Source organism: Gopherus flavomarginatus, chromosome 5, assembly GCF_025201925.1.
Source record: "Gopherus flavomarginatus isolate rGopFla2 chromosome 5, rGopFla2.mat.asm, whole genome shotgun sequence".
Lineage (NCBI taxonomy): Eukaryota > Metazoa > Chordata > Testudines > Testudinidae > Gopherus > Gopherus flavomarginatus.
In genome coordinates this window covers 78,336,727-78,357,008 of record NC_066621.1, presented here as the reverse complement: position 1 = coordinate 78,357,008, position 20,282 = coordinate 78,336,727, and the positions used below count along the sequence as shown (strand labels likewise).

Below are 20,282 nucleotides of genomic sequence, written 5' to 3'. Positions count from 1 at the left end.
ACGAAGGTTTGTTTTTTAACCTATTTAACCATGTCTGATATCACTTTTATTCAGAGTCCCTGTCTCCTTTTTTATGTCCTACTGTCAGTGGGATGGGCCTCTCCGCTTAGCAGTTTTGTGGTAGGGGAACCCAGTCCCTCCCCCTCCACTCTGTTCCAACCCAAGAGCCCTCTTGAGCACCATAAGGGAGGAGTCCACTACTGGCAGTCTGGCTAATGCCTCCCCTGGGCCTCCTCAGCAGGGTAGGGATTCTTGGCTCTGTGCAGCAGACCTCCCTTGGGAAAGTCTTCCTGGCATTGTCCCTTTGCAGCAGCAAGCGCAGGTCTGTCTTGCTCCACCTACCATCCTGCTGTGCTGAAGATACTCCATTCCACGTCCCTCCTCCAACTAGAGCAGGCCCATGAGGCAGCCCAGAATTGTTCCTGCAGCCTTAACTCTCCAGTGTGGGGGTTTGTCTACCACATCACTCTTACCAAGAGGTATTTTCTGCCTGTGGCTGCATGTGCATTGCTCTCACTGGGTGCTGTTTGTGCACATTGAAAGGAAAAATTGGCACAAAGCCTGAGGCACGGCCGTCCTTAGGCATAGGCAGAATAGGCAACTGCGTAGGGCCTCACTCTCCCTGGGGGCACCACTCTGCAGGCAGCCCAGACAGTGTAGAAGCAGGGCTGCTGGGTCCTAGAGAGAGCCGAATGCAGCACAGTCTGAGGAATGGGATTGGCTGCTGGGGTCTCTGGGAAGGGGAGGGGGTGGGGGTTGGGAAAGGAGCTCACCTGTGAGTGTGACTCTTTCCCCCCGGCTGAGGTCAGGTGAGGCTGTGGCTCTGGAACCAGTATCCTTTGTTGTCTCAATAACATCCATTCTTCTCCCCCCTGCCCCACGGAGCACCCCCTCCTTTCTCCCTCCTCCCCAGGAGCACCCCTTTCTCTCTCCTCCCTCCCCTCCGTCAGGGCTGGGTTGGGTGAGGTGCTGGGGGTAGGTGGGGGAAGGGGAGGCTGGCTGCCTGCCTGCTGAGGAATGAAAGTGAAAGTAACTCACTTCCTCGGCAGGCAGCCAGAATTGGAATGTCACACAGGGTTTGGCTGGAGTTAGCCAGATGTGTGAAAAATCAGGATAGGGGATTGGGGTAGGGTGAGCAGATATCCCTATTTTATAGGGACAGTCCCAATTTTGGGGTCTTTTTCTTATATAGGCTCCTTTTACCCACCCCCCCCCACCCCCACCCATCCCTGTCCTGATTTTACACACTTTCTGTCTGGTCACTCTAGGTGGGGGTAATTGGTGCCTATATAAGACAAAGCCCCAAATATCGGGACTGACCCTATAAAATCAGGACATCTGGATCTGGCCACCCTAGCTGGGGAGTGCCTCTCCCCCGGGCTGGCAGCTGCCAGCGATCCATCTCATCTGGGGGGAGCTGCACAGGGCAGGATGAGCTGCTGTGGCTCCATGGGTGCCCTGTCCCTGAGATCAGATGCTGTGCTAACTTCACCATGGTCCATAAGGCTGGTGGTGGTGCCCATTGGCGTGTGATTGGACCTGAGGGTTTGCTGCTGCTGTTGCCACTCTGCACCCCAAGAGGTGGATTTTGGGGTCCTGCAGTTTTCCACCTATCTCCTCCTCTACTGCAGCTGTTGGACCAGCGGGCTGGGGGGTGAGCCAAGCATGAAAGCAGTACTGTGTTGCCATTTAGATTGTCATTTAACAACTTTGTTTGCCAAAAATTCTTGCTAACAATTCTGAATCCAATTTCAATATTTTTTTTTAAAAAAATCAATATCTTAGCCAAAAACAGAAAATTAAGTTGTTGACAATTATTAGTGACAGGTTTGGTTTGAGGCAGGGAGTGGGCCAGTTTTCATCAGAGAAACAAAAAATGTTGACTGACTTTCCTATAGCCTGTTACTCCTGATAAGAGCCCTCCAACAACTGTAATATGCTCATCTCCTTACTAGTGTATAAAGCAGGGGTCGGCAACCTACGGCACACCTGTCAAAGGTGGCAGGTGAGCTGATTTTTGATGGTATGTAGCAGCAGGCTGAGCGGCTCAGCCCATCACTGCTCTGGGGTTCCGGCTGCTGCCCTATTGCCAGCTGGGATACCAGCCATCGGCCCCACTCAGCACCTGCTGCTGGCCTGGAGACCCCCAAGGAACCCCAGGTTGGCAGTGGGCTGAGCAGGCCAGCTGAACCACTCAACCTGCTGTCAGCCTGGGGTTCCATTCACTCAGCCGGCAGCGGGTTGAGTGGGCTGGTGGCGGGCTGAGCAGGGCCAGTGGGGGGTTGAGTGGCTCAGTCTGCTGCCAGTCTGGGATGCCAGCAGCACTCAGCCTACTGCTACTCCGGGGTTCCGGCTGCCGGCCCCTTGCCAGTCAGGAGCTCAGCCGCCAGCCCCACTCTGCCTCCTGCCAGCCTGGGTGAGCAGAATCCCAGGCTGGTAGCGGGCTGAGGGGGGGTTGGCGGCCGGGATCCTGGCTGGCAGGAGTTGGTGGTCAGAACCCCAGACCAGCAGCGGGCTGAGCAGGGCCTGGGATCCTTGTCTAGGGTTCCAGCCACCAGCCCGCTGCCGGTTTGGGGTTTCATTTACTCAGCTGGCAGTGGCCTGAGCAGGACCGGTGGTCAAGACCTCAGATAATAACAATAGTTTATTTATATAATATAGACATAGAGAGAAACCTTCTACAAACATTAAAATGTATTACTGGCATGAGAAACCTTAAATTACAGTGAACTTGGCACACCACTTCTGAAAGGTTGCCGACCCCTGGTATAGAGTGACCATATATTGTACTAAGATTCTCCTGCTTTTTTTTTCCCTTGTGAGTCAGTATAACTTTTGCCAGCCCAGAAGTTGGGCAGCCAATGTTTTACATTTTCACAATGTTTTCTCCAACTTTCATAAAGTAAATACATAGTTAATATGAATTAAAAAGGCCAGGGACACTTCTTTGTGAAGAATCTGTACAGCAGATCATGCCCATAGACGATCCAGAAAAGAAATTTGAGGTTGAATTTTTTAATGTTGTGATGGATAAAACAGTATCTGCTGTTGATGAAAGGTTTAATACCTTGCAAGTACACCATGAACAGTTTGGATTTTTGTATGACATAACTAAATTCAACGAAATAGGAAAACAAGAGCAACTAATGACAAAGTGCAAGAATCTAGAGAGCCTCCTGAAGCATGGTGATAGTTTTGATTTAAATGGACTTGAACTGTACGAAGAATTGAGTACACTGTCATCAATGTTGCCACATGCAAAATCGGTGATGGACATTGTACAGTTTATTCATACCCGCAAACCTGTTGACATATATCCTAATGTGTACATTGCCACTTGTATTCTACTGACAATTCCTGTAACAGTAGCATCAGGAGAACGGAGTTTCTCAAAACTAAAGCTCATTAAAAACTATCTCCGCTCTACATTGAGTCAGGAACGCTTGACTGGTCTTGCTGTTCTTGCGATCGAACAAGACACGACTTTGTCTTTGTCATACGATGACATTATTACTGATTTTGCAGCCAAAAAAGCCAGAAAGATTGCTTTTAATTAAAAACAAATCTTTGTTTCAATACCTCTTCATATAAATTTCCAATAAAATTTTGATAAATTAAAAAAAATATATTATTTGCATCATCCTGTCATATCAGAATTTTTTCTATAGTGCTGCTTCTTTAGTGCTAGTCCATCAGCATTACAGTGTGCTTCATTAAGTTAAACTGGTTTTAATAATGTGAATGTGGCAAGTTTTCCAATACTATAAGCTTATGTTTGTGTTGCTAAGAGCAGATCAGGCACAGGGGCACCAGTTTAATAATCTCGCCTAGGGCACCATAAATCCTAAGGCCGGCCCTGGCCTGAGGTTTAAGGTGTAAACAATTGACAGCTTTTTGGAATACATCCAGCTCTGTTATTGGTCTACACAGAAACACTCTGATTAAACACAGTTGTAAAGTCCTCGTCATGTATTAAAAACACTAAAGATATTTTTTAGAAGCTTTCTTGGGGTCATATCCAAGACCTACTAAGTCCTAAGGGAGCGGATCTCTTTAAAACATTCTGATTTGATTTACCATCAGTGAAGCCCTTCACTGAATCCTGCAGAGTTAGAGTGACAGTCATGATAAACTAAGTAGTCTATTTCCAGCTCTGACGTCTAGGATTCCATGAAAACCTTGGTTAGACAGGATTAGCACTCAATGGTTTGTCTGCATTTAAGATTTGAAAATTATTAAAATGATGGAAATTACTGCTGCAGATAGCAATATGTAGTTTATTTTGCTTTCAGTGGCAGAGGGACTCAGTGTGTTATCTTTTGGGTAGTGTTATTTTTATTGGCAATATGAGTAGACAAATGCATTGCCAAAGTTCAAAAGTTTAAGGGATATGGCCACTGCAATTGACTTCTCATGTTGCATTTTTCAGTTCCAGTTCAATTCCCAGTCAGCCATATGCCAGCGGACTATGCTTGGCTGACATGCTGCATGGCAAGAAAAAAAGTCTTAATTAAATTTGAAAAATCAGGTCTATTTCATTCCTCTTATGAGAGGAACTATTTGCCAGTGAATGTATGTGATTTCCTACTCTTACTGTAGAGGTTAGATGTAATTAGGTGACAGTTTTGTGGAGAGGACTGTCTTGCGGTAGGTCAGTTGTGTGTTTCTTCCTAAGGCTATTAACAAAGAATGAACTAAGAGCATGACAAAGGAAGATACTTGTATATTGGAACATGTCCTATCCAGTGAGAGCTCTATCATGGCTGAAAGAAAGGGGAAGGTGAATGTCTCTATCTTTAATAGTTAGAGTCGCTCACTCCCAAAGCAGTAATAAAGAAGGGCCAGGCCTGATTTTCCTCTCACTGACACCAGCATAACACCAATGTAACTGCATTGCTTGCCTTCAGCAGTTATTGAGGACTGAAACCAAATGTGAGTGAGAGGAGAATAAGACCCCAAATTCCTCCTTTTCATGGATATAAACAATGCCCAAATAAAACCTCTTCGGTGCTCTGGAGTCCAAGCAGCACCGCAAAATCTTATCATGAGTTAAGTCCAGCCTCAACTTCTCCTCTTCTCCCTTTTATACCTATTAGCTGGGCCTAGTAGCATTATGATCCCCAGCCATATCCACTCTTCAGCCACTTATCTTCTCCCTGACTAGTTCCAATCTCTCACAGACCAGATAGGGAAAACTGAAAGTTTGGGCTTTAGCTATATCTGAGTGACCATAACCCAGCTTTCCACTGGCTACCCAAGAGTCAGATGGGTAAGAGCATATGTACCCCATCATACAAGTAGAGGGATTCAGCTGAAGGAATTACAGAAATGAACTTCAGAATAAGTAAAAATAATTACACCTGTTACATACATCAGAACTCAATTTCCCTTCATTTTGCAAAGTCCATGAATCTGTTCTGAGAGGACATGGATACGAAAACTCCAACCCAGGCTGAGAGTTTGTCAGAGTCTAGGTCAAGAATTGTAACCCATTTTGGTCCACACACATATAGAGTCATATTCATATACCCACACGGTTGTGTGTTCAGATGTTTGCATGTATAATCCCTCATACAGACGTGCACACATATACACACATCCTGATTTATATTCATAGAAATTACAGATGAAAAAGCCCTAATAGGTCAGCTAGTCCATCCTGGCTCAAAGGCCAATGAAGGGCTGTTCCCTTCAGCATTTACCAGTACTTTCTGAGTCTAGTTTTAAATATCTTGAGGGAGGGGACTACTGCAAGTTCCCGTGAGACTCTTCCAGCAAGATTTCAACTTCTGCTTGACCCTGTGGTTGTGATGTCAAAGGAAGTTAGCGTCTGAAATGATCAAGCTGTCACAACTCTGGTATTCTGGCCTTATGTACAGTCAAACCCAATGGTGTTAATTAAACACAGAGCTCAGATAATTAACCAAAAAAAAAATCTGAAAAACAAGCTGGTATCATAACTCCTTTTTTCACCAGGACCTATTTTTAAAATATTAAACTGGCTCAAACATCCCTCTTTAAGCAGGTGAGAATCTATGCCATCTGCTAAAGGGAGGCTGTGAAACAGCACAACAGGGATAGCAATGCATTTGCATCAGGGAGAACATCTATGTATTTTAAAAGGTACATAAAGAGATCCCTATTAAAAGCTAATCTCTACCCTCTCTCACTCCACTGGAGTGACTGGTTCCTCTCTCTGGCTTCTATTTATAAGTCTTTTGGACAAAATCTGATAAAAAGGTTGGCATATGCTTACCATTTTAGAATACCTCTAAAAGGAGTGGGTGTTCGTGGTAGAAGATAGTATTGCGCAGAGTGAACATCTGAAGTTAACTATAGGAGCCAAGAAAATGGAGCCAAATTCATTCCTGGTGTAATTTTGTTGATTTCAATAGAATTACTCGGTGATTAATTTGATCCTTAGGCCCTTAAATCTGCATTTAATGACTATATCCATCTTAGGCACCTGAATGTTCACTTGCAACACCTACAAGCAGATTTAGTCAGACATAAGTGCTTATATTTGAATACCATGTGAGGCAGTGATGTCCAAACTTCTTGCATTTTTGGCACTCAAGGCGCTAAATCAGGACCTTCCAGAGTGATTGTGTTAAGAAGGAAATTTGCATATGAATCTGCAAGGATGGTGCATCCTCTGAGCTGCACCCTGCAATTTTTAAACAGAAGGATTGGAACCAGTTCCATCCAGGAAGGAAAATCAAGGTAGGCATCTGGTTGCTCTGCCTGAGTCCATGGGAGCACCTAAGCAAGTGATGGCTCCTCTCCTTGACACAGAAAAGGTGGAAAAAGATGAAAACCAACAGCCATATACAACTCCCTGATTCCCTGCCATGCTTGAGGTCTGCTCTAACTTGTGCCAGCTGGCTATGGTCCCCATGGCAACATACACCAGCTGGGGATAGATGAAACACAGCACACTCCCTCCCCATCGCCTTTGCCTCTGCACCATGGACTGTGGTGTGGGAGGCATAAGAGCCAGCTATGCTGACTCTATGGCTGTTGGGGATTCTTCTACTCTGGGCTAATCTCCAGCAGAATACTTGCGGGTGATGCCTGCCCCTTTGTACTGCCTGATCAGGGCAAAGGGGGAATGAACCAGGGCAGAACATCTACTCACAGTATTACATTGTGGCTCCTTAATCTTAGTGAAATACTATGTTGGTCCTTCAGCCTAAAAAGGTTGGACACCCCTGAATTCAGAGGGCAATGCCAACATCAGCAGCCAGATCCTCAGCTGCTGTTTGTCACTCCATAATGAAGCAACTCTGATTGACATCAGTTTAGCATCTGCCACAATATATTATAGGTGGAGCTGGTAGCACTGCCTATAGTTAAGGTTGCCCAGTGCTTTCCATTATAACATGCGGTTTTCGGTTCAGGTTGAAATTTTCTACCCCTGGTGTCTGCCTCAGGCTGAATGTTTTGGGAAAGTTTCAGCAAAACTGGTTAGCCATTTCCAAGAATGAGAGTAGGGAAAAATACATTGTTTTTCTTATTTTAAAAAAATTCTTACACCTGTTAGGTTGAGAAGTTCTAGCATCAATATGCTTCAGACCAAGAGGGGCTTAAAATTTGGGAGGGAGGGAGGCGGTCATCCTGCTGCAGGAATGTGCCTTTTGTTGTCCCAATGTTAATTTTCCCTAATTTGGACAAGTTATAAACCTCTGGGGAAAAAAATCTCAGTTTCCATAAGCTTAGTAGAGATGTCCTACAGCGTCATTGCTAAGAACTCCATAGATTCCATTTGCATTGAGCACGTGCCAGCCCAGAACTGAGCAGGACTTTCCTTGTAGTTGCTCTCTGCTGCTGTGATGCCAGGCACAGGAACCAAGAATAGGTGGACTGTCTCTCCTGTATTTCCAGTGGTCCTCCTCTTGATGCCCATACAACACAGAGGAGAAGGTATAGGATGTCTGACTGACATGGAGAATGGTGAGGCAGGCAGGAGCAAGAGATTGGAGGAGTTGGATGGGAGCAGAGGAGGAAGGGGACAGGAGCTAGGTTGGAATGGTGGATAGGAGCAGAAGGGGAGGGGAGCAAGACCTTGGGGGGATGGATAAGATTGGACTGGGGCAGAAGCCATGGGGTGAGGATGGATAGAAGAGGAGAGGGACAGGAGCTGGGGCATGATGGGGTAGATGGAAGTAGAGGCGGAGGGGTGCAGGAACTGGGGATGATGTGGTGGATAGGAGCAGGGATGAAGGAACTAGTGAGTGGATAGAAGGACAGGGGACTGGAGCCAGGAGGCCGGGGTAGAATATGAGCAGAGGAGGTGGACAGAAAGAGAAGAGAAGGAGACAGGAGCTGGATGGGGGCAGACAGGAGAAAAAAGGGAGGAACATAAGTGAGGAGGACTAGACAGAAGTGTCTATAACAACTATAGCACACTCCCCTCCAGAACCTGGAATTGAATGTAGGAGTCTTGAATCTTTACAATCCTTTGCTGACAGCAAATATTGGCAAAACACACTAACACAGTATGCCTCAACCCCCTCAAGTGCCTAGTCCACACATAGGATAACAACCTACCATTGCTACCATTTAAAGTGACCAGTTATGTCGTATTGTGGTAACAAACAACACCAGCTTTCTGATTCAATGGCACTGGTGCATGTATATGGGCAGCTTTCTTTCTTCCTCATAGAGAACTATTTAAATATAATTTGCCCTATTCTGTTCACTTCCTCTGAAGTATCTGCACCTGCCACTGTTGGAAGACAGGCTACTGGGCTAAATGGACCAGACCATTGGTCTAACCCAGTATGGCCGTTCTTATGGTTTTATGAACAGTTATCATGATTAGAGGTTTGTTTATTTTTATAATTCCAGCAGGAGGGCAGAGTCAGAGGCTCTATAGTCACTGGCAGAATTAGTTGCTGTGGTGTTGCAATCTGGGTTCTTGCTGCTTCTCCCCATTTAATTGTTTCTAGCAGCTCGAACCCAGGGATTAGGCTCCATTAGGCTTCTGCATATTTAGCTATTTCTTTTAAAATTTAACTAAACGAAACTAACCACTTAAAATTGACTAACCGTGGGACAATTCACCTTTCTGCTAGCTTCACTGTCTCCTTCCAGAACTACTGATTTACCCACATCTCCAACAGAGGTCAGCAGAGCCCCACTGGACAGATCTATTCACTGTATTCATACTTTATTAGTGCAAAGAGTCCCTTCATATGCATCTGAAAGCAGACCACATAAAAAGGCTATCACCAGAGCACACATTCGCCTCTCATTACTGGTTTCTAAAAAGCTAACCAGATTCTTGTGAGTCATCCCATGTCGAAGGCAGATCTGATCCCTGCTTATCTAATCTATTGACCTGACCCGTTCCGTTATTGACATGGTTTTGCCCCACTTTCCTCTTGTTCTGGCAGCTCGCTAGGCAAATCAGGAATGAAAGAAACATAGATTCTGCTATGGTTACGTGAATATTTCCCTTAACTTCCACAGGTCTAGTCCTGCGTGTAAGGAGTCCTGGGGCGGGGGGGGGAGAGGGTTGCAGAATAGGCCCTAACTAAGTAAAAAGTCCAGGACTCCATTCCAGTTGAAGAGAGGTAGAAGAAACCTGACAAGTTATTATTGGGGGCCCCGAGAGAGACACATGTAGATCTCCGGTATGAGGAATTCCCCCCGCCCCCAGCAGCCTTCTGATTGACACTCTGTAAGGCTCTTCATTAATAATAATGCAAATTAATTTTTAAAGTCAGGTAATTTATTCCAGCATCAAAAGAAGAAATGCAGGAAAAGGCTTCTCCAGCATTAACTCCAACTGCTGACATGTTTCCAATTTCTCTGTTGTGTGTTTTTCTTTTCTCTCTCTCTCTCTCCCCCTATTTACACAGTAGTGTGACCCTTCCCCGCCATTCCCTTGGAGTCCCAATCCGATTGCTAATCAGGTTTAAAGGACATGAATGTGACAGTAGTCTGTCTATCGGGGGAAATTAACTCTTTGCCTTCCTCCCTTTGCTTAGTGCCATTTCTCCCCCCTCCCCCTTGTTTTCTCTTTATACTGTAATTCGGTGGGATTTACCTGCTGCAGAAATGTGTCTCACACTCACCCCGTTTGCCAAAAGGCTAAAATTTGCTCTAATGTGCTCGAATAGCCTTCCAGTTATGCTTCAAGAGCTGCCACAGCGGGACCTAGTAGCCCCCCCCCCCAGTTCCTAACCGGAAAATCCAATCAACAACCCCCCAAAGGCAACGCCACGGAAACAAAGAGAAGAAGCTACAGACGAGACTGGGAAGGGTCCTCGTTAGAGACCGACTGAGATTTATAGCCGCTGAGCTCGCAAAGCGCCACGAACAATGCAAAGGGAAACCAGCTTGTGCGTCTGCGGCTGTTCGGACGCGTCCTTTCTGGTTCTAATTTAATCGCCTGAGTTTAACCTCACCGCCGTAGATTTAAAATCCCCTGGCAAAGAGGGGGGCAGGGCAGGTAATGAAAGCCGAGCGAGGCTGAATCGCTGCACTAACCCAGCAGCGGAAATCACGGTCATTCCTCTGGATCCAGGCATTCCCTCTGTGGGATTTTTCTTCTTCTTTAAATAAGAGGCTGGGGGGATTTATAGGGGTAACAGCAGCTAGTGATGTCAGCCCTTGCCTAAAATAGAGAAGGATAGACTGCAAATCCACAGCTAGAAGGCTAAAACCTTCCAATCCAGCCTCAGCCAACACCATGTCAACGTGAAGTCACCCACCACCTCTTCCTCACACATACACTCACTCACATGCACTCCCCCCTTCCCAACCACTCCAGGAGGAGAAAGCAAGGGATCAAAGCCCAGGTGTCCTCCACAGCCTAACCCCGCCGACCACTGCTCATTTTCCACTAGGGGTGGCAGAGCTTTCCCCTCCAAGACATGAAAGCCTAAAAGACGTGGAGAATATCAATCCAACAGGAGGTGGTGGTAGTGGAGGGGGGTGGAGGAATCTGAAGAGCAGAGCTTCTGGAGTCTTGCCTTTTGGAGCCTTGAGGATTATACAAGGAATTTTTGTGCTACTGCTTAGACGCTATAGGGAGGAATCCAAAAGACGGAGCTTCCTTTGCATCCCACCTCCCTTGGATTCTTGAGAAGACAGGGGGGCTTGCAGGACACCATGGCATCGCCAGAAGGGTGAGGGGGACTGTCAGTTTTGGAGGGTGGGATGGGAGGAAGAGCGTGTGTGTGTGTGTGTGTAGTGCTGTGCTGTGCTGTGCTGTGGGTGACAGTTTCATTGCATCTGTTTCCTTGTGTCCTTCGCGCCTCTCCCCCTAAACGAAACCACCAGGGCGCGAGACGGAAAACAGTCAAAGGCAGGGCGGAGAGAGAACGGAATTTCAAAAACGAGCCGCTGGGAAGGATTCATTTGCCTACCGTCCGCAGATGCAAAGGCAAATGTGATCAAACCCCCTGCCTCAAAGTTGGAGAGGTGCCCAGATCAATGGTCAAAAGGAACAATAAATGGATCTCTGTGTATATGTATAGTCTATATTATGCAGCTTTAACTAACAAAGGGAGGAAACAGAGGAACTAACCAAAACCATTTTTATATTGCAAAACTCCGTAAGGTCTGTGCCAGTTACAGTGAAATGCGGTAAGAGGGGATAAGAAATGCTGGAGCGTGCTGAATGTTACACAAGAGGCATTATTTATGGCATAGTAAAAACAATGTGTTCATGACAGGACAATCCCTCTGCAGCTCTTGTGAAATGTCTGCGAGCACCAGCCACTTACTGGCTTCTCTGGGGTGTGTGTGTGGGTGTGTGTGTGTGTTTAAAAGGAAGATCTGCTCGCAAAAGGTTTCTTTGATCACTGGTTGCCCTCCTGTGATATTGTCTAGCAATAGCATTATAATACGTCTGGCGTGAGCCTCCCTCTTTATCCATGGACGTTGTCAGGATGGATTAGCCTGATCTGCTCTAGACAGGACCTTCCGAGGACAGAGTGCAAAAGGAGGCTCTGTTTATATACTGGGTTTATGTCTCCTGGGATGAGAGACTTGATGAGCTGATTTCAGTAACCTGGAGCAAGGGGGCACATTGCTGTAAAGTGTTGGCACCTCAGTGTCACAGTACCTGGGCAAAGAACTGTCTTCTTCCAGGCAGATGGGCGTTAGGCCAGCTGACTTGTGGAAGCTGTGTAGAAATTACAGGCGCTGTTTTTCCCCTAGACATTGTAATATCTCCAGAAAAATATTAATTCAACGTGTATTCACAATAGAACTCTGGCATAGTGGAGCAACAGAAACTTTCTTCTCTGGCAATAATAGCTTACTCTTGGGTACCATGCTGTCTCCGGAGGGAATTTATACATCATATATATGCACATAACTGTTCTAGTAAACTGCACAGCACTTTAGCATTTCCCCTTGACAATGAAATGACCAACTGGAGGTTATCATAGATAAATGGAGCAGCAAGGGAGCAGGGTTAAGCTGGGAAAACAGGGTATGTCCAAGTGACTGTAATTGGCCACATCTTACCATTGCGTTATCATGCCCCAGCTTTGACTCTCCTCTGTGCACCATGCAGCCAGATGCCTGTTTTTATTTTAACCTATGAAGTATTTATTAGGTATATGTTTATTTTGCAGACTCCTAGACTAATGTATTAGCTACTGTGACAGTGTTTATACAGGAAAGATAACACAACAGAGAGAACAACTATAAGCAAAGACACAGACTGGTGGGTAGATTTTTCAATCTGAGATGAAGTAAACATTTTTAAAATATAAGCAAACATAGTAGTGCTTTTTAAATACATTGATTGTACAGCCAGATAAAAGAGAGAAGAGGGTTTCAATAAACACTTTTTTCCTCTTTCCCTGTTGGAGCACATTATGGGGGCAGGATAGGAAAGGAAGGAAGAAGTTTAAGTATTGTCTTCAAACTCCTACAGAAATGAACATAGAATAAGAAAATCTGGGGCATGGTGCATCAGTGACTTCGTGAGTCATCTCTCTTTATTTGGTGTATTTGATATAAAAATGTACCAACATGTCTTAGGATCCTTCCGATATAAGCATAACTTCAGTCTCTGCTGCTTTATCAAAGAGTTTTTTTCTCAAACCACCATGTTTCCAACATGACAACAAAACTCCAATCAAACCAAAAAAACTATCAGCCCCTGCCCCTATCAGGTGTATATCTGAGGATAGAGCTAAGCCTTCTACTATTGTCTAAAGGTCAACAAACTTAGGCTCTTTGGACCAGCAGGGAAAGTGAATTCTGGAGGCACAGGACTTTCTCTATGAATGGCTGTCCAACAATCCTTAACATTTAACACTGGGGTCTGTTAGCTGGAAGGCCACAGATGACCTCCACTGTATAGCAGTATACAGAGTGAGACCCTGTCTCTCAGGTATGTGTTTCTAAATGGGGAAAAAATAACAAGAATTAAAGGCTAGTGTGAGAAAGTAAAATGGTACTGAGACAGCTTAATCTGACATTCTGCTCCTGAGATAGGTATCTAGGGCGGCATTGATGTTCTGAAAGTGTGTTTATCTGAGGTGTGTGTGCCATACCTGTATTTAAAATTAAAGTATTTGTGAGTTATTTAACAATTTATCCCTAAATGGGGGAATTTGCACAAAAGTCTCAAAGTTGAGGATGAGTCAAAAACATCACCATTTATTTAGCAAATAATATCACAAAACACCAAAAATAGACATAGAGGAGGGCAAATATACATCCATTCCCTAGAGGATATTGACTATGTACAGCCAGAGTTCACAGGGGAGGGAGATTTCCTTGCCTCCCCCCTTTCTATAGTGTTTACTTTCTCTCTTCAGTTTCTTCATAGGTCGCTTTTTTCAGATTTTTGTCTTTGTGGCAATCTACTGTCCGGAAAAATCTGTTATGATAAGTTTCTTTGCTAGCAACAAACCTAATTAAAATAAAAATGTAGAATGAAATGTCCCTTGAAATAATAAAATCAAACACTGCGTAGGCTGATCAATGTTCCTTTAATCGCAGCCACTGCTGGTTTTCTTAATGCGGAATACATTGTCTGGTATCTTGACTGCTGAGTCTTCCTTTCACAGAGTCCCCTGACATGAATAGCATTACCAAGCTTTCAGGCTGCTGTCTCAAATTGGAAAGAGCTAACAACGCAGGGAGGAAAGTTTAGAGCCTGGTCCTGACATTCACAGCTGTGCTGTCATAGTTCAAAGAGTCATTCACATTATTACCTATTCCTAAAATACTTACCACCGTAGTAACTAGTGTTGCACTTAATTTCTATGGGTTTGGACCTGCAAGGTGCTGAGCACTTTAACGGTGGTCCTGATGGACATGTGCTTCACTTTCAGCATATGAGTAGCCCCATTAAGTTACAGGGGACTGGTCCTACCTCTAAAGGTAAGTTTGTGCCTATGTAATTCTTGGGGCAGAGCCAAAATGCTCGGCACCTTGTGGGATCAAGTCCCGTAGTATCTACTTACCAGTCTAAACTGGTTCCCACTGAAGTCAATGGCTGTTTTCCCATTGACTTCAATGAGAGTGGGATCAGGCTCTATATCTCTTAGTACGTTTATTCTTTTTGAAGGGAGCTGGCCCAGTACATAAGTATTGCTTTAAAACTTACTTTTACAATCTAGAGATGGTCTGAAGCTGTTAAATTTGGATCTATATTTTGAAGACCCTGCTCCCCAAAGATCAAGTGTTTTGGTTTTAGGCTATTCTTGCAATGAGAGTATTTGCAAAATTATCATACAGGTCTGGGTTTGAATTTTAAATACTTAACTTCCAGAATTTGTGGGTTTCAGATCTGGATTTTTGTTTTAGACTTACCCATAATACGAATGTAACCATACTGAGACTTCTGGTGTCACATACAATAAGTGCTAAACAATCAATGTTCAAACCAACCAAAGCAGAATAGCCCTCCCCATATCATTTCCATCACTCATTAAATCTCCCCATTAAAACTCTCCTTATGGCATTACAAAACATTTTCATGAATGACCCAGAGAAAAGAAAGTGGGATCATGCAGGTAGCAAAAGAAAGTACTTTATCATATAAGAAAGATGCAGGCAGAGAAGCACTAGTATAGATATGTTAAAAAGAAACAGCAGTATTATATATTATATATGTGAATATATATTTCAACTGACAAATAAAAATCAGTGAAAATGGAACAGCTCACTAGATTTCTCATTACATTCAACAATACAGCTGTATCAAGGTGTTTATCCAGTCCTGTGAGCTTATTAGTAAAATCATCTCAGGTTCTTTATAATTTTATGTATACACAGAGTGTTTCTTTAATAGATTGTGTGCCAGCAGAGTTCTCACCCTGTTGTAAATGTAGTCTATAGTTCAAGTGATCCCTTCCTGGGGTTTGGCTTTATTGACTCAATTAACAATCATACAACATACACTGCAGCCTCAGCTTTCTCCCTAAGCTTGAATGTTCCTAGAGTTTCCTTCAGGACATCTATCTCAGCCCTTAGTTTCACCATCTCTGAGACGTGCCAGTCTTTTTTGTACTCCTAGATTGGAGTTAATTGGACATGTCAGAGTGGGTCAACAAAAGGACCTCTGCATCAGTCTGCAGGGTTCAAGCAGCTAACATCAGGGTGATTCCATAGAAAAGCTTTTCATCCCCGTGCAGGATCCTAGAATTGGCCACATTGTTACACGCATATATTTTGCTTCACTTGATTTTCATTTAATTATTCATACAACTCTATTCATGTATACATAGACGGTATTGAAATGTTTGGCATATATGATTAAATATATTAGATTATAATATCTACCCAAATGTGTTTCATTATTATCTTTATTTGTTATTGACACAGCACCAGTGTTTTAGACCACTTAATTTGTGTTCAGTCTCCACAGCTGGGGGACAGATGGAACAGATGAAGCACATAAATGAAAGACATGGACTATGGCCCTGACCCTGCTCTCACTGATGTCAATAGCAAAACTCCCACTGAATTCAATGGGACAGAATTAGGTCCTATGAAATATAAAGCATGTTTCTTAAAACTAACTGCTGATGACACAACAGCCCATGAGACACCAGGTTTCAGTTCAACCTTGAGTAACAGTTTCAAAGAGAAGATACCTAGGGCCCATTGTTTTCAGTTTTTATTGCATTTAAATTTTTCTGGGAGTTTATCAGTGTTTACTACTCCAACAACAAAAACAGGTAAAATTGGTGCAAAAAACTATTATTAATTTTTCTAGGTAAATACTGGGGGTTATTTCAGTGGACAGAAGGACAGAGGAAAAAAGTATTCAGTAGATTCATGCTTTGAATTCTGTTCATTAATGTGGTTTGCTGCAGAACTAAAACAGAGCTCAAAACACAATGCCACCTCTGAGTTTAAGAAAACAATACATCCCCAATCCCCAAATAAAACTTCTCATTTGAATAAACAGTTTACTGTTGTAGACTTAGAACTATTAGCCTATAAATATTTACATCTAATAATTGGGCCACACCATTTGCAGCACATACACTCACTTCATCCTTTTCTCCTGTTTTTGTTTTTTTAAATCTTAGAATTCTTCCTTGTGTTCTGAAATGTATTCTGATCCAGGTTTTCCAATTTTAGTGTGTCAGATCTTTAAACCATTCTCTGCTAACAGCTTGAAATGTGTACATGGTGGGTGTGAGATTCACCAGTACGTTTAGATGCATACGCGCTTCAGAGCTTGCATACATACAATAAAGAAACAGGCATGTATCTTCTTGACTAATACATAGCTGTATTTCAACAGGCAGCTTTGTATATACATACAGGCTAATGTATTATCATAATATATATATCTCATGCAATGTATTGTATTTTCCTAATAAAACAAGTTATTTTTCATATATTTGAATGATAAAAATGTAGGGTGAAAATTAGAAAAAAACCTAATAATACTTTTTGTAAAAACTGGGATTTTTTCAGTAGAAATCGGTTTATATTGAAAACCCAGTGGCTTAAACATACCATATAATCTTAGGCCAAAAATTTCAAGCATGGGTGCCTTAGGTACCCAAAGTTCATATCTAGGCACTTAAATATGACTTTCAACTACACTGAGCATCCAGCACCAGCTCCTAAAGAAGTCAATGGGAACTTCTGGGTTCTTGGCAGTTTTGAAAATTGAGTTATTTATTTAGGCACCTAAATATGAATTTCAAAGCCCAAAGTTAGGCAGCCATTTCTTACAAAGGTTGTGTGAGATTTTATAAAGCACTTGGTGTTGGCATAACTCTGCTCCCACCAAAGTATACATAACATGCTATTCGGGTTCAGTCAAAGAGACCCCCTTGGGACTGCCATCTGATGTGCTGAGACTATCTCTGAGCCTGTTTTCTCTGCCAGTTTGGGCCTCCAGAACCCTGCCTTGTTGAGCCAGACACGCTTTCCTGTTGTAACACAGACCCGGAGTCTGAACCACACCCCCAAAATTGCAGATTTAACTGAAAACAGCTTACGAAGTGCTCCTGTCTCCAGCACCCAGACACCCAGCTTCCAATGGGATCCAAACCCCAAATAAATCCGTTTCACTCTGTATAAAGCTTATATAGGGTAAGCTCATAAATTGTCCGCCCTCTATAACACTGATAGAGAGATATGCATATCTGTTTACTCCCCCAGGTATTAATCACTTACTCTGGGTTAATTAATAAACAAAAGTGATTTTATTAAATATAAAAAGTAGGATTTAAGTGGTTTCAAGTAATAACAGACAGAACAAGGTAAGTTACTAAGTAAAATAAATCCAAATATGCAAGGCTAACTTAATACACTAAGAATCTAGTTACAAATGCTAACTTCTGACCCTAGATGTTGTTATCTCAGGTACAATCCTTTTCAGACCTACGTTGTAGTTTATGGCCTGGGTCCAGCAATCACTCATACCCCCACAGTTACTGTCCTTTGTTCCAGTTTCTTTCAGGCATCTCTTTGGGGTGAAGAGGCCATCTCTTGAGCCAGCTGAAGACAAAATGGAGAGGCTGCCAGGTCCTTTTATATTCTCTCTTGTGAGCAGAAACCCTTTTGTTCTTCTGTTCAAAATTACAGCAACAAGATGGAGTTTGTAGCCTCCTGGGCAAGTTACATGTCCATGAATGATTCAGTTTTTTGCAGGTTGATGCTATTGTTTTCATGTTAGTTTGAACGTTCCCAGGAAAGCTCAGATGTGGATTGGTGTCTCCCAAAATCCACTGTGGTTAAGTACTGCCAATTACTTGACTATACCCTTCACAATATGTTGGCCAAACCTCCCTTATGTGTTTCCCACAGCAAACGCTTCAAATACAAGCATAGAGCCAACGCTCATAACTTCAGTTATAAAAATGATACATGCGTACAAATAGGATGAATACATTCAGTAGATCATAACCTTTGCAAATATATGTCACATGGCATATCTAGCATAAAGTATATTCCAGTTATGTTATATTTACACTTAAGCATCTTTCCATAAACATGTAGAGTGCAACGTCACACAAACACACACGACCATGTGCATAAGCACACGAAGAGATACTGCATATGTTCTAGTAGCCATGGAGAAAAGGATTTTATTCTTCTAGCCATGGCAGAACCATGGAATTAACTGTTTCTACTATAACCCTAGGACCTTCTCATCTCTGCTCTAACCCACTAATCCACCTCTGCTAAGACTGCTTCTAACACTGCAAATCTCTGGAGCTTTCAAATGGCCACCATTTTCAATATGAAAAACTGCTACAAAAATATTTTATTAAAATAGAACTCCTGTTTAATGAACTAATTTGAGATTGCATTCATAAAAAATAAAAAAATAAAAAAAAAATTAACATCCCCAAATTATAGTAGGGATGAATAGTAACAGATGTATGCAGTGTGCCTGATTTTATTTTGTTTGAGAGGAATGCCTTTCCACTTGGACATTGGGTGAAGGATTGAAGTTACATTCGGTGGCCAAAAAAATTACTATATGGCATAAAAATGGTTCATATAACTCATTGTTCATAAGATGTTTTATATGTCCCAAATGTGGTAGGAGATCACTGGCTTGAAGTCTGGGACATACTGTATCCATTTCTCAACTTGCATCACCTCTAATGTCTGATGACGTGTCATTACTAGAAATACTGGCTTTATTTTGCCTGGAAAACAGATTACAGGTTCGCAGTAATAATCCCAGTTCTGCAATCCATATTTTGACAAAATTCTCATTTACAAGATTGATCCTGTTATGCAGCATCCATTGCTAGCCTTGGTTAGTTGTGAAATATCAGACTTTCCAACTTACAACCTGATTTATAGAATATAAAATTTATAGTGTTTTTAGAGGCTTTAAAAAAATGGTTGGCTATTTTTTTCTCTCCCTTCACATAGGCACCTGGACTCTTGATATTAAGTGGGGCCTATCTAGTTTTATAAGCAGAAGGAAATAAGAATTTAAATTCTCAAACATTTCAAAAGGAGCTTTTCTGTAAAATGTGTGGCATAGACTCATGACATTGGACACTCCTGGGTAACGTGGCCATCCCAAACAAGTGCAAATAAAACTTAAACCACCATCCCTCAGTATATAATTATACTTATACACTAATCTCTCTCTGTGTCTATATCGATGTGTATGTGGTCCCCAAGCCTTAAGTTCAGCCAGGCTGCATTGGTGCAGGTTATAGGTGTGGGTTATGGTGGTGTGGCATTAAACCACCTCTGTGCTTCCCTTGTTCCCAGCTGGAGTACAGTTTGATCCCTAGCCTCAAGGATGCTTCAGTTAAACTGGTTTGTTTTAGGCTGCTTGATGCTGTTAATTTGTAATGGGACTGCCAGAGTGCCAGCCCATCCCCCCTGACATGACAGTGGGGTCAGGAGTAAGTGGTGTAGGGCTGACTCCGACTGGATGGGAATCCTCATCTGTCAGTTTAGGATAACTCAATGGTTTTGCGTAGCCAGAACAGTGCAAATGGGGCATTTCATGGCTGAGGATTTGGCCCATAATTTATATATATATTTTTTAAGCTTTATTTTAAATTCCTTTATTTTTTTTCTAGTTATGATCCTAAGAATTTGAAATTGTCTGTGAAACTGGCAAGCAAAAACTAGATTTCAGGGTCAAGTTTAGGGTTTCCTAGTTTACTTCCAGGTCATTTAGAGAGCAGCTAACTGAATGGAACATAGTGCAGACCTAAAGATGGGCCCAAACTAGAAGTTTGGATGTGACCCCAAACAGACTTTGCGGATGTCAGGATACAAATCCAGACCTGTACTTCACAGCTTGGTCCCTTTGCTGTGCATTTGACAAACCAGAACACTGAATCTAAACA

The 20,282-nt window shown here is 43.0% G+C and overlaps 1 protein-coding gene across 1 annotated transcript in view; it reads left to right on the top strand.

Moving 5' to 3' along the window:
- Positions 1-10,249: 10,249 nt before the first annotated feature.
- Positions 10,250-20,282, top strand: part of SLC1A2 (solute carrier family 1 member 2) — a 131,160-nt gene continuing 121,127 nt past the window's right edge. The window contains exon 1 of the mRNA XM_050955356.1: positions 10,250-11,138. Coding sequence (XP_050811313.1) covers positions 11,122-11,138 — 17 coding nt within the window. The 5' untranslated portion in view covers positions 10,250-11,121. The remainder of the gene's footprint in view (positions 11,139-20,282) is intronic.